General features: G+C 43.2%; 1 protein-coding gene across 4 annotated transcripts in view; it reads left to right on the plus strand.

The window, feature by feature from the left end:
- LOC309380894 (amphiphysin-like) overlaps positions 1–13074 on the plus strand; it is a 93925-nt gene that overhangs the window by 59782 nt on the left and 21069 nt on the right. For 3 of the 4 annotated variants that reach the window (XM_081931100.1, XM_081931103.1, XM_081931101.1), the window contains exons 5-11: positions 3109–3204; positions 5574–5681; positions 5786–5809; positions 6933–7018; positions 7857–7932; positions 8450–8532; positions 11328–11469. In XM_081931100.1, coding sequence (XP_081787226.1) covers positions 3109–3204; positions 5574–5681; positions 5786–5809; positions 6933–7018; positions 7857–7932; positions 8450–8532; positions 11328–11469 — 615 coding nt within the window. The remainder of the gene's footprint in view (positions 1–3108; positions 3205–5573; positions 5682–5785; positions 5810–6932; positions 7019–7856; positions 7933–8449; positions 8533–11327; positions 11470–13074) is intronic. The other variant, XM_081931102.1, reaches the window with a different exon arrangement.

Below are 13074 nucleotides of genomic sequence, written 5' to 3' on the forward strand. Positions count from 1 at the left end.
CAGTGGTGCTCAGAGTGGCACCGATTACTAGATCAGAGCACATTAACACCAATCTCTGTGGTTTTCCATCATTTTACAGAGACAGGTTCTACATAAATCAAAATCTTGGAAGTTCCCTGTAAATTAACAGGCCTGAATGCCTTTTCCTGAATAAACAAGTAGTCTTCCCTGCAACAAATATCAAGGTCACTTGGAAGGAATCACATAAACACCCTACAGAGTCTCCTGGACAATCCTTATATTTTACTTAATCATATTTATCACCATCCATCGTGTAGAACAGGCACAAAGTCTTGGTTTTATCACCCCCTGCTTTTCTCTCCTTTGCTCCCCATATTCAGCCTGCTGCCAAGTCACTTTGTGCTCAGATAGTGAAGGTGAAAATGGGGGTGCAAAGAGGGTTGCAAGAAGGGAGGAGTCTGGGTGGAGTCTGAAGATGAATGAATGAAAGCACGGGTATGAAATGATCTGGACAGAGGAGATAGTGGCTTCATAATTGGGCAGAAAATGAAAAGGGTGCTTAAAATTTGCAATGTGTGGCAGGAGAAAGATGCTAGCAAGGGATGGGAAGGGTTTCATGTGGGTGGAATGGCAGAGCGAGCAGCGGCACACCACTAATGAATGCTAAATATTATTATTATACTCAGATGATGCTTGATTGTGAATCCGAGATCTGAGACACTATACCCAAAGGCTACTGTTCTCAAACACATTTTTCCCTTGCCTGCCTTCAGTGCTATAGAGCCCTTTCGGTTCTACCTCAAAAACTATACATTTCTACTTGGGGTTGTAAATTTACATTGCAATCTAAAGAAAGGTAAAGGGTAAAGGGACCCCTGACAGTTAATAATAATGATGATGATAATAATAATAATAATAATAATAATAATAATAATAATAATAATTAATAATAATAATATTATAATTTATACCCCGCCCATCTGGCTGGGCCTCCCCAGCCACTCTGGGCGGCTTCCATAGAAACCAAAAATACAGTAAAATATCACACGTTAAAAACTTCCCTGAACAGGGCTGCCTTAAGATGTCTTCTGAATGTCAGGTAGTTGTTTATCGCTTTGACATCTGCTGGAAGGGTGTTCCACAGGGCGGGAGCCACTACCGAGAAGGCCCTCTGCCTGGTTCCCTGTAGCTTTGCTTCTCGCAATGAGGGAACCACAAACGACTCTGGGGTTGTGGTGCTCATCTCGCTTTACAGGCTGAGGGAGCCGGCATTTGTCCGCTTCCACAGACAGTTTTTCTAGGTCATGTGGCGAACCAGAGCAGTGCACGGAAAGGCCGTTTACCTTCCCACCGGAGTGGTACCTATTTATCTACTTCACTTTGATGTGCTTTCAAACTCCTAGGTTGGCAGGAGCAGGGACCGAACAATGGGAGCTCACCCCGTCACGGGGATTCGAACTGCCAACCTTTCGATCGGTTTAAACCACAGCACCACCACATTGCAATCCAGCCAACAACAAAACCTATTCTCTTCCTTTCCTACTAGTGCTACGCTTTCATATAAACTGTCCACCTTTCACGATCTCATTCCATTACCCATTCATTCCTTTGTCTTTCCTCAGTTGCAATCCAGGAGGGTCACAGGCTGAATTTTAGACAGCATTTTGAAAAGGACCTTTTATTTGAGCAGCATCTGCAAATTTTAAATTTAATTGAAAATGCTATTTTTATCTGCCATGTCACAGCCCTGTTGTCTCTGGTGCATCACATCAGTGCTAACAGGCTTGTGGACACGAGAGCGCCAATGAGTGTTTCCCCTGAGGGTTTCACAAAGGACTAAGCTGCAGAGTTTATGCAAAAGAATTGTCTTGTTTATCTGCTGATGTGACAGCAGAGAATGTCTACATCCTTATGAAAAAATAGATAAAAAGAATGTGCAATTTTAATCTTGCATTTGATTTTTTCTTTTAAGGTAAGTGTTGAAAATTAACGATCTGCCATACTTTATATCATCTAGTTTCTAATTACGGTAAATTGGATCCTAGAAGTGGGAAAGAAAGACGGGTGCATGTACACATCCATGTGCGCGGACACACAATTTGCTGCACTAGGGATGAACTATTTGGTTCTCCAGATATTTGACCACAGCTAACAATAGGTTTGTATAGCTCCTCCTGAACTATGGAATGGATTGTGAAAGTCAGAATACAATGCAGCTTGGACATGCACAGTAAGGTCTAGCGGTTCTACATGTTGAGAGACGGGTGACCTAGCATGGCTCTGGATTCAGGAAGGCTAAATTAGTCTTTCTTCACAGACATGGCGATATCTGGGCTAGCCATAGCATGTAGGCAAATCATAATGACTTTGCAGCCTGTCTGGGGGTGGCCTCAAACTTCACCTTGCTTGCAGTTTCTGGAACAGAACCAGAACCTGCTGGGATGTGGTGGGTCCTGGGCCCATCCAACTGGAACCTCGCTTTCCGGTCTGAATTCTGGTTGGGGCAGAATTCCTCCAGTCAAGATAAATACCAAGTTTGAACGTTTGTTCCATGCACGGCAAAGGGGATAGATAGGAAAGGTTGCAGTACAAGATTTTCCTCCTCTGTTACCATGTTGTCATCAAGTACATGTAAGAAAAAGCAGTGTGTGAAGCATGCTGTATAGTTTGAGCATCTTAAATACACTGAAATAGAAGTACATTCCATGAAATCCAAAGCGACTAAGGATGTATTTGATTTTTTAATGTCCTATCCCCCCAGTATTAACATTCTTATTTGGGTTACTGGTGTCAATTGCCAGTGTGGTGTAGTGGTTAAGAGCGGTAGTCTCGTAATCTGGGGAACCGGGTTCGCGTCTCTGCTCCTCCACATGCAGCTGCTGGGTGACCTTGGGCCAGTCACACTTCTCTGAAGTCTCTCAGCCTCACTCACCTCACAGAGTGTTTGTTGGGGGGGAGGAAGGGAAAGGAGATTGTTGGCCGCTTTGAGACTCCTTAAAGGGAGTGAAAGGCGGGATATCAAATCCAAACTACTACTCCTCCTCCTCCTCCTCTTCTTCTTCTTCTTCTTCTTCTTCTTCTTCTTCTTCTTCTTCTTCTTCTTCTTCTTTCTGTTGTATTCTCACCCTGTTTCTTCCCTCTCTACAGAAATGTGATGTACTTTGGGAAGATTTCCACCAAAAGCTCGTTGACGGGTCGTTGTTGACCTTGGATACATATCTGGGACAGTTTCCTGATATAAAGGTACTGTAAGGTCTCAACGTGGGCTAGTTCATGTGGTTGACAATAGAGTATTATAGTTGAGGAAGGAATGTCTGCAGCTGTGTGCATATCCACCACTACAAATACAACATAACATGAGCATCGGTCAGATCCCCATATATCCACAACCACACACATATTTCCTTCCTGTGAGCCTTCCATGTCAAAAAGGGGTGGAAGAAAACACTGTGCATCTAACACATGTAACAGTTTCCCTACCTTTCTGCCCCTGTGAGCCAGGTCTAAGTAGCACACGGTTGTTATTCAAGCCATAAAAACTAAAAATTGATCTGGGTCAAAGCTATAGATACCTGGGGTAGTTTTGTTATATTTGTGGCATGCCGTAATCTGGATAACATACAGGCTCATCTTTGGAAAGCTGTTGTGAAAGGTGTAGTGGGGTGTACTAAACACGATTAGCCCCCCCCCCATCTCTTCAGTTATCTAGGTCTATCAAGCAATGCTTGTTCATTATTTTTATTTTATTTAACGTATTTTAAGCAGCGCTTTTTTAAAGGGTCAAAGCTCACAAGGCAGCGTGATCCAACAAATGCTCATTCTTGATCCAACAAATACTCTTTAAAAAACAACAACAGGGGCTGTTCTGAACAAATGGGTCTTTTAATCCTATTTAAAGGCCATTTGTTGTTCATTTGGAGGAATTCCCACTTGCGAAATTGTGAGGCCCCTGCTGAGAGATGCAGTCCTTCAGGCCTGCCAACCTAAGTGATCTCACCAGTGGGCCCACGGATGGGGGCTTGGAAATTGATATCAAAGTATGGTGACAGCTTACATATCACTAAAAAAGGACAACCTTTTTCATTAAATTTGAAACTAATTGCTGTAATTAAATGGAAATACAATACATCTCCTTGTAGTAGGGAAGACAGTGAGTGACCAGGTGAGCTATGGGCATGCTCTGTCTGCTCTCCAGGTACTATTGAGAGGAAATTCAAGGCCTCTGATCTCCTCCCTTCCTTATTTTTAACCAGACTTGGACCAGACAGCCCTTCAAATGGAAAACTCCTCCAAATAAGACTTCAAACATAGCACTGCCCTATGTAGAGTAGTACTCTTGGACACTTCATCTCATAGTGCAGGCAGGGCTGGTGTGAAAGGCCCATCTGGATTAGCAAATTTTTTAGCTCATTTTCAAAGTTTTCCTGAAGGACTTTCATGGAACTAGTTTTGGTAAAGTGGCAGCTCTGGTTATGAACGCTTCAGGTTGCGACCTCCGCTAACCTGGAAGTAGCTGCTCCTGGTTGCAACTTTGCCCCAGGATGTGAACGGAAATCGTGTGCCAGAGGCGCGTGTGCAGTGGGAGGCCCCATTAGTGAAAGCGCGTCTCAGGATAAGAATAGATTCAGCTTAAGAACGGACCTCTGGAAAGAATGAAGTTCGTAACCAGAGGTACCACTGTACTAGAAAATACATTTCTCATGTGTTTGACATCTGTGTGACATCAATGTTAGCATTTGCCGTATGGATTGGTGTACGTGGAGTTTTGTTTCACTTGTTGTGTGCCTTGTCTTTCCTGTGAAGTCTCCTTATTGAACCCAAGGCTGCAAGTTTAGAGAATGTGGAAAACGCTGCAAATTAAAGACCTTTTACTCTCTGTTTGCTGACAGTTGAAAACCTGCCTTCCCCTTGCTCCCAACCTGGTGCTTGGGCTTATTTTTTTGGAATTGTTTTCTAATCTCTTCTGCTTATTTCTGTTTTATACTTTACTGTATTTCTCTCTGTATTGCTGTATTGATTTTTTTCTCTCTCTGTAGAAAAGGTTCCTACTGATAATACCTTATTGTAGCAGGTAATGGCCTATTTGTGGAAAACAGATTTCAGGCAGAATCCTGATCTCTTTAATGAGAGGCCCAACTGGGGCTGATGTCAGGCTACTGTATTAATTAACTAAGCCACAAACATATGTCAAAATGGGATTTGATTGTTATTGCTTAGTGCAGAGGAGCCATCTAAATCTATTGACTTTGACAGAATATTCACTTTGTTGATTAATCTACATAGCGCAAGATTAGGCTCAAGTTAGCTCTTTGAAGTTTTAAATAAGTTTTGTGGCAGTATGTTCTAGAATGCCTTTGAGTGAATCTGATGTGAAATTTAGAAATTCAGCCTTTAAAACGTTGTGGAAAGAAAGCTATGCATTTTATTTTACCAGCAGTATCTGAGTTTAAAAACAAGGATGTAGGTGAAGCTTAGTTCTTAAGTGATAGGAGAAAAAGATATAAATGTTTTTTGAAAAAGACTGAACATTTCAAAATCGCAAAAGCTGCATCTTAAACTATGCGGATGCATAAGGAGAACTGCGAGTTTTGATTGGGTATCACTGTTTATAGAATCGTATTGCAAAGCGGAGCAGAAAGCTAGTGGACTATGACAGTGCAAGACACCATTTGGAAGCCTTGCAGAGTTCAAAGAGAAAAGACGAAGGCAGGATTTCCAAGGTAAGATGTGCCTTTAAATTCTAACCAGCAGCAGAATTTCTGTATGAAGTTGCTCCTTGAGAAGTGCTTGCTAAATCTTCTTTCTTTCTCTTTTAATGCCCAAGCTACAAACTCCACAGAACAAAAGGGTAGGCAAAAACAAACAAACATGGGCTTTATCTAGAATGTGCTAGACTGCTGTGGATGGTTGGCATACCATGTCATGACCTAGAGCTAAGACTTTTACATAGAGCTTTTACCAGCCTAGAGAGACAAGGCTGGCCTTCCCTAGGGCCAGATTGGTGTTCCCAGTGTTGGCTTATGTGCTTTCCCCTTCTCCAGTGCAGTGAAAATGGTTTTATGCACCATGTGGCCCAGAGGGGTAGAAGGGGTTGGGGGATTCTCCTGGCCCTTCGCTGGCTATGGGCATAATCTCCTGGAGTGACACTGGCAACCCTTTCTCGCTACTGAGATGTCATACCTCTTGATATGTGCAATGTGTGATAAATCCTGCCATCACTTCATTATACGAGTGTGTGAAATTGCCATATATATATATAGGCTTGTGGACATATATATATAGGCTTGTGGACAAAGGCAATAAGGTTTAAACTAGTTAACATCCTTGAAGCAGAAACGCATAATTAATCAGAGTAGACCCATTGGAAGTAATTGGTCCATTAATTTCAGTGAGTCTGCTTTGAGTAGAACCTAGTTGGATACAGCCCATAGGCAGGAGGTGTCTCATGCTGGGGACTTGGCAGCAGTCAGGATCAAGTTTGTAGCTGGTGGGACTCAGCAACATTAGGACTGTGAGGAGGTGGAGTTCAGTCATCTTCCACCACCCCCACAGGCGCCCTAAAGCTGGTCTATGCATTGGGAGAGAAGGTCCCAGTGGTAACAATTAATGTCTCCTATAGTTTGACCATTACTCTCTGTATCTGTATGGCACCTTTCCAATAGAGGCAACTGTTGCCTCCTTTCTGCTTCACTTCACTAGATGGCTATACTATAAGGCAGTACTGCAGCTGCCATATAAAGGTCAAATGATACAAAGGTCCAAGAAAGTTCCACCTCATCTGTCAAGCTGTTGATTCTGACCTGATTCCTCAGCTGAAGGCATTTCTTGCCTGCCTGCCAACTTCCCAGCTGTCCTTAAAAGATTACCAGCCCAGAGGAGAACCCACCCAGAAATTGACTTGTTTGCTTTTTCATCCAGTGCCCTTTTGTTTTTGCACCAATTTGTGCCAATCTGTTTGATTTTCTTTCTAGGCAGAGGAAGAGTTTCAGAAAGCACAGAAAGTGTTTGAAGATTTCAACATTGATTTGCAAGAAGAGCTGCCATCTTTATGGTCAAGGTAGCTATAGCAGATGATGCTTTGTGTCCTTCAACTTTTCATGGAAGCCCAGAGAACTAAGGCTTTGTAATGCTTTAATGCCGGCACCCCCAACCTTTGGCCCTCCAGCTGTTTTGGGACTACAATCCCCACCATCCCTGACCACTGGTCCTGTTAGCTAGGGATCATGAGAGTTGTCAGCCAAAACATCTGAAGGGCCGCAGGTTGGGCATGCCTGCTTTAATGAGACTTTAATGTAGCTTCAGTAAACACAACCAGTTATTGCAGCAGTGGTTTTTTTCCAGTTAGCAGACATGCAGCATGTTTGATCCAAAAATGAAACTCCTAGACAAAATTGAATGTTTATATGCTCCTCACTTGAACCTAGAGGAAATCCACCAAGGATGCAAATCCACAGCATAGTCGATGCGTCATAGACCTGATTTCCCTCTTTGATCCAGCATACATATGTTACAAATGGTGCACCTATGGCCCACTTTGGGCTTGCATTTTTCCATCACTGACATTCAGTCCATGGTGCCTCGTCACTCTGGTGTGCGATTCACCATTGATTAGTGGTGCTGGGGTTGTATTTAAATGAGGTTTACCTTAAGTCACAGCACAATGGAAATTTGGGGATGGGGGAGATCTGTTGCCATGTATATGCTATATCTAGATGGTCCCTTTTTACATTTCCAAATTGGATACTGTACATATGAGAATAGAGCATACTTTTGCAAAGGCGTAGGAAACTTTCAAAGCCATAGGAGGAAACAGCATTGGACAAAAAAATACATTTCATTCTTTTTTCTTTCTCTTTACAACCTTTTCATTTTTTTACCTTGTCATCTCCTTTTAGACGAGTTGGCTTTTATGTGAACACATTCAAAAATATCTCCAGCCTTGAAGCCAAATTTCACAAAGAAATAGCTTTGGTGAGTAATAATGAATGCGCTGTGGAAGAAAAGCAACAGACACCTTTGAAGTAGGTTAAAAATGCAGGTGCCAAGATGCACACATGTAATCTTTTTCCTGTTTCCTCTTTCCTTTCTGTTATAAAAATGGTTGCTTTTTACTATGATTAACATTAGTGAATGAAACTAGCATGAAGCAGTAATTATTTTTAATGGCTTCCCACTGTCTACTGCTTAAGTTTGCTTTGTTAAGTTGAGAGCCCCCTGATGAACTTGTGGTAATGAAATGACAGAGCTTTTAGAAGCAAGGGTTTAGGATAATTGGCCCTGGGGTAACCCCAAGACTATTTGCAACACTATTAAGTGTGAAGCCTTGCACTCTACGTGCGTTGTGTGTCACTGTGATAATATCCTATTTTTTAAAAAAAGGGTGACTAAGCTTAGTCACATAGTAGAACAAATATCTGATTTTTAGTTTATTCTCCCCACCCTACCTAAAGTAGCTGTTATAAAATGACAACTGTTTTTGTCCCTTCAGCTATGCCACAAACTCTATGAGGTGATGTCAAAGTTGGGAGAGCAACATGCTGACAAGGCCTTCACCATTCTTGGAGCACCCAGGTAAAAATATTGTCTATCAAACTGCATTGTGCATGACCTGAACCACATACATCCAATAATATAACCAGTAACTTTTGACAGTACAAGATTAATCAAAGTTTGTGAAACTTCTTTTTTTTAAGTTGAACACGAGTAGTTTTGCCTCAATCCCTATTTTAGTTTGGAAGCAGACTTTATTCAGTAATGCAACCTTTGTCACCCACCATGTTCCTTGACTGAAGGGAGTCCTTAGTCCTAATGAGGCATTCAAAGAATGTGTGGGAAACAAACAGGGAATCTGTGGCTCTCCAGCTGCTGATAGATGACAACTCCCATCATCCCTGGCCATTGCCCATGCTGGATGGCATTGTCTGGAGCTATAGTTGGAGCTTGGCACATCTCCTTGCACTTTATCAGATGATGGGGGACCTTTTGGTCACCTCTGTGTCTGCAAGTTTTGTTCCAATGCTCAGTTCTTTGCACATCCCCGTATAGTTTCAGGCAACCTCTGAACTATGGCTGTACGAACTTGATAAGTACTTTCTGTATCTACACAGTGCTTGCAAGTTTACCATGATAGTATTAACTGTGGCGCAGGCAGCTGCAGACGATTAGAAAATGTTCAAGTTGAGCCAAAATGAGGAGAGAGCATTTCGTAAATATTTTTCACACTGGGAAGAGCATCTCTCCTCTGATTTTTTTTTTCAAGGTGTGAAAGGGCACCTAAGTATTTACAGTGCAGCTGCCTTCGAAGGCTTTCTGCCCTCATTCTGAACTGGCTTTGTGAAATGGATGCGATATCATGGCACCATCTTCATGAGTCCTGATTAGATGAGATCAAATAGCCAGGAAGAAGGTTGATTAAACAAGATAGATTGTGCCAGACCAGCAGTTGTGTAGCCAGGGGCATAGGAAGGGGGCGGGGGTCTGCCCTGGGTGCCACTCGGGGGGTGACAAGATGGCCCCTGCTTCCCCCCAGCAGTAGAGTGGCCGAGGGCGTGCGCAGTCCGTACGGGCGTCCGTATGGGCTACCTCTTGCACGGCGACCGTACGGGCTGCTGCGTGTGCACACTCCGTATGGTCGCCATGCGAGAGGCAGCCCATACAGCCGCCGTGAAAGTGGCAGCCCATGTGGTCACTGTGCATGAGCGGCAGCCCGTACAGAGTGTGCATGTGCGGTATTCCGTACGGACTCCTCTTGTGTGGGATGCCTCACATGCGCACTCCGTAAGGGCTGCCCCACCCCAGGTGCCGGAGAGGGTTCCTCCTCCGCCACTGTGTGTAGCGATGTTGAATCATAGCAAAAAGGCATGAATAAATGTAAATTGGAGGGTGGGTGAGTAGATTCAGGCAGCTACTGCACCTGCCTCCAAAAGCCAGCTTTTGCACCAACAATGTTCTCTGGAGAACATTCAGCATAGCCCTACAGAATTGTAGCTTCATTGAAATAGAATAGAGAAATAGAATAGAAAGGAAAGAATGTTTTAATATCTCATCCTTTCTTTTTGAAAAAAATATTTCCACAGAAAGAGGTGGTGAGTGAACACTTAAGGTGTCTCGTAGCTTATGAATAATCTTACTTTGATTTAGTATAGAGAACATGATTGAGACCTGGTCAATCATGTGTTATTTTAGTTTTTCACAGAAGTGCTGAAGCCCATGTGTCAGCTTACTGAGTAGGATGCTTATAGAATTTATTAGCTGTATGCTTCTTCAAAATACAACATTATAGTTTTCACAGATCATAGATCTTAGATGTTAGATTGCACAATGTTTCTTAGATGTTGGGCTCCATAATTTCTGTTCTTTAGCCGCATCAATTTAGACAACAGAACTATAGTCACAGAGGATCTGGCTCAGTGGTTTAAATAGCTTTTATATTGAAAGATGTCCCTTGTTGAGACATGATGGCATCTGCAGAAGTGACATGCGATCCTGTCCCTCCCTCAACCCTCCCATGCTTCCTAGAAAATTGAAGGGAGAGGCATGATCCTCTCTGCAAAAGGCCCTGTCAGTGAGAAAAGACCCCAACTCCATCCAGCCCTGGGTTTGAAGGAGACAAGGCCTTGCCAGACTTGCGTGAAGCTTTGACGAAGAGCAGATACAGTGGAAGAAACACCTGTGTGTTTCCTGTTTCTGTTGCCAGTGCTTCCTGCAAAGGAAACAATGCAGCCATCTCTACATCCAGTCCTCTCAGAAGCACAGAGGGCCTGGGAAAGATGTGAGGATTTTTTGCCTCTCACTTGTGAGAGGAAAGAAGACCAATTTCTCCCTCTGTCTCCTCTCTTACTTAGCATACCTCTGCTCAAGGCTCTCAGGCCACACCCTTCCATCCCCAAGCTAGATGAGTGTGGATGGAATTAGTAGTGAGGGTGGTGATAGTTGAAGACGTTTGGAAATAACTTTAGTTCTCATTTTCAGATACAGTGTTGGGTCCTAAAGAGATAACAAATGAGCTGGGAGAACACACACAAAATTCTAACAAATGAGAATTTTCAGAATTCTGGAAAACAGAGATCTTATACATCTCTAGACCAGTGTTTCCCAACCTTGTGCCTCCAGCTGTTTTTGAACTACAATTCCCATCATCCCTTGCCACTGGTCTTGCTAGTCAGGGATGACTGCTCTAGACAAACATAGGATTGGTATCCCAGGATTTAATCCATCGTACTATCACATAAGGAACCAAATGTACACATTGTAGATGGAACCATGCAGACTTCATGGGTGTGTCTTGTGGGAGCCAAAAAGCAGTTCAATATGTTGAAACGACAGTATTGTATGTTTTTATAAAATATTGCTTTGCATTCTGTTAGCGATTCAGGTCCTCTCCGCATTGCAAAAACTCCATCACCGCCTGAAGAGGAGTCCCCTCTGCATAGCCCTGAAGCAAGTCCCAATCATACATTGGCTGCTCCTCCTTCTCCAGCACCGGCACGGCCTAAATCTCCCTCACAGGTAGTAGGAACAGAATTAAGATGAAAATACCAAAAGGGGGCAGGGGATAAGCCAGCCAAAAGCAACGAAATTAGCCAGTTCTTCTAAAAGCTTGGCGTTAGCAACCAGCTAATTTCCATCAGAATTACTAGAACCTAAATATTGGTGTGGAGAGGAGGGTCCAGAGGGAGCCCTTGTCTTATCACTTCCTGAAATGAGAGTTAGAAATCTGACTCCCATCACTTACCCGCCTTTGTTCTCCATTTGTCCCCCATCCTCAGCCCCCAACTGGTGTGATAGCTATGTTTGTTGACCCTTTGCTCTTCCACTTCCTTTGCTAGTCAGGGAAGAACCTTTATGATGGGACCAGAGTTCCTAGAGGACCTGATCAGGTTTCTCAAGGACAGCGCCATCTTGAGCAAGGTGCTGGTGTTGCTGCTCCAGAGAAGCCTCATGATGACACCGGCACCATTTTGGGAAAAATTGCCCTGCCCAAACAGGAAGAAAAGGAAGTTGGCATAGTTGTGCTGGCAGTAGTGAGGGATGGTTGAAAGGAGAGGAGATAGTGAGATCTGCCCACCTCTTTCTTACCCCTCCATACTGCAATGTGCCAACGGACATCTGGTTACTTTGGGGGGTATTTATTCATTTTTTAAAATCAAACGAAATCTAAAACGTTTCAATCGCATTACAAAGAAAAGGACTGTTACCCCATTACAATTACTATGGTGAAACGTCTGAAAGCTGCCAACTGCATCTGGCTTCAATCCAAACAGTGGATTTACTATGGCTATTTTTATCCTCTTGGTATAAAAGGAATATAATTTCCTTTCCTGCAGGGTAAATGTGATTTGATTTCTTTTGTCAGTGGCTCTCCGCTACTTTGGAAAAAATGTGTCAGCACAGCATGCTCATTGCAGCTGGAGAGATTCTGGCTTGAGCACGGACAACCAGCTGGAATTTATAATAATGTTCTGACCTGCACAGATCTAGAGAGTATGCAAAATATGCTAGCATTGTTTTCCTCTCCTCGCGTCAAACATTGTCATTGACTTTGATTGGTCATTATTTTACAGTTTAGAGGCTGTCACCCTCAAGCAGTAATATTTTTACGGGATTTTGATGCCTTTAGATATGCTTTAAAGAAGTAAATTGTCACGTCATGTGTTCAGTTACTTGGAGATTAGTGTATTTTTCTACACTGAATGATCATACTGGGTGGCGTGTAGAACAGTGATGAGAATTGTTCCTCCAGATGTTGCTGGACTGCAACTCTCATCATTTCTGACCACTGACCACCTTGGTTAGGGATTTCAACTGCATTTGGAGGGGCCATGGGCAATTCATTCCTGATGTAGAAAATCAGGAAGCGAGATCCAACGGTGGCTTCTTGTCTGTGCAAGGGCCCATTCCATGAATGCAAGTCCTTCAGTTTTGCAGGGCCTTCTGCAAATGGAACACGGGAGGTGATTTTCATTGATTCTGCCTACGGTTCTACTTCCCAGTGCTGGGCTTGGAACTCTCAAGTTTCAGCAGTGCCCTGTGCAATTCAAAAAGTTGGTGCCCCCTTGCCTACTTGGTTTTAGAATATTTGGTGGTGTCAAAGTCAAAATGATGCAGGGCTGA

This window comes from Podarcis melisellensis (genome assembly GCF_964234715.1).
Source record: "Podarcis melisellensis genome assembly, chromosome: 12".
Lineage (NCBI taxonomy): Eukaryota > Metazoa > Chordata > Lepidosauria > Squamata > Lacertidae > Podarcis > Podarcis melisellensis.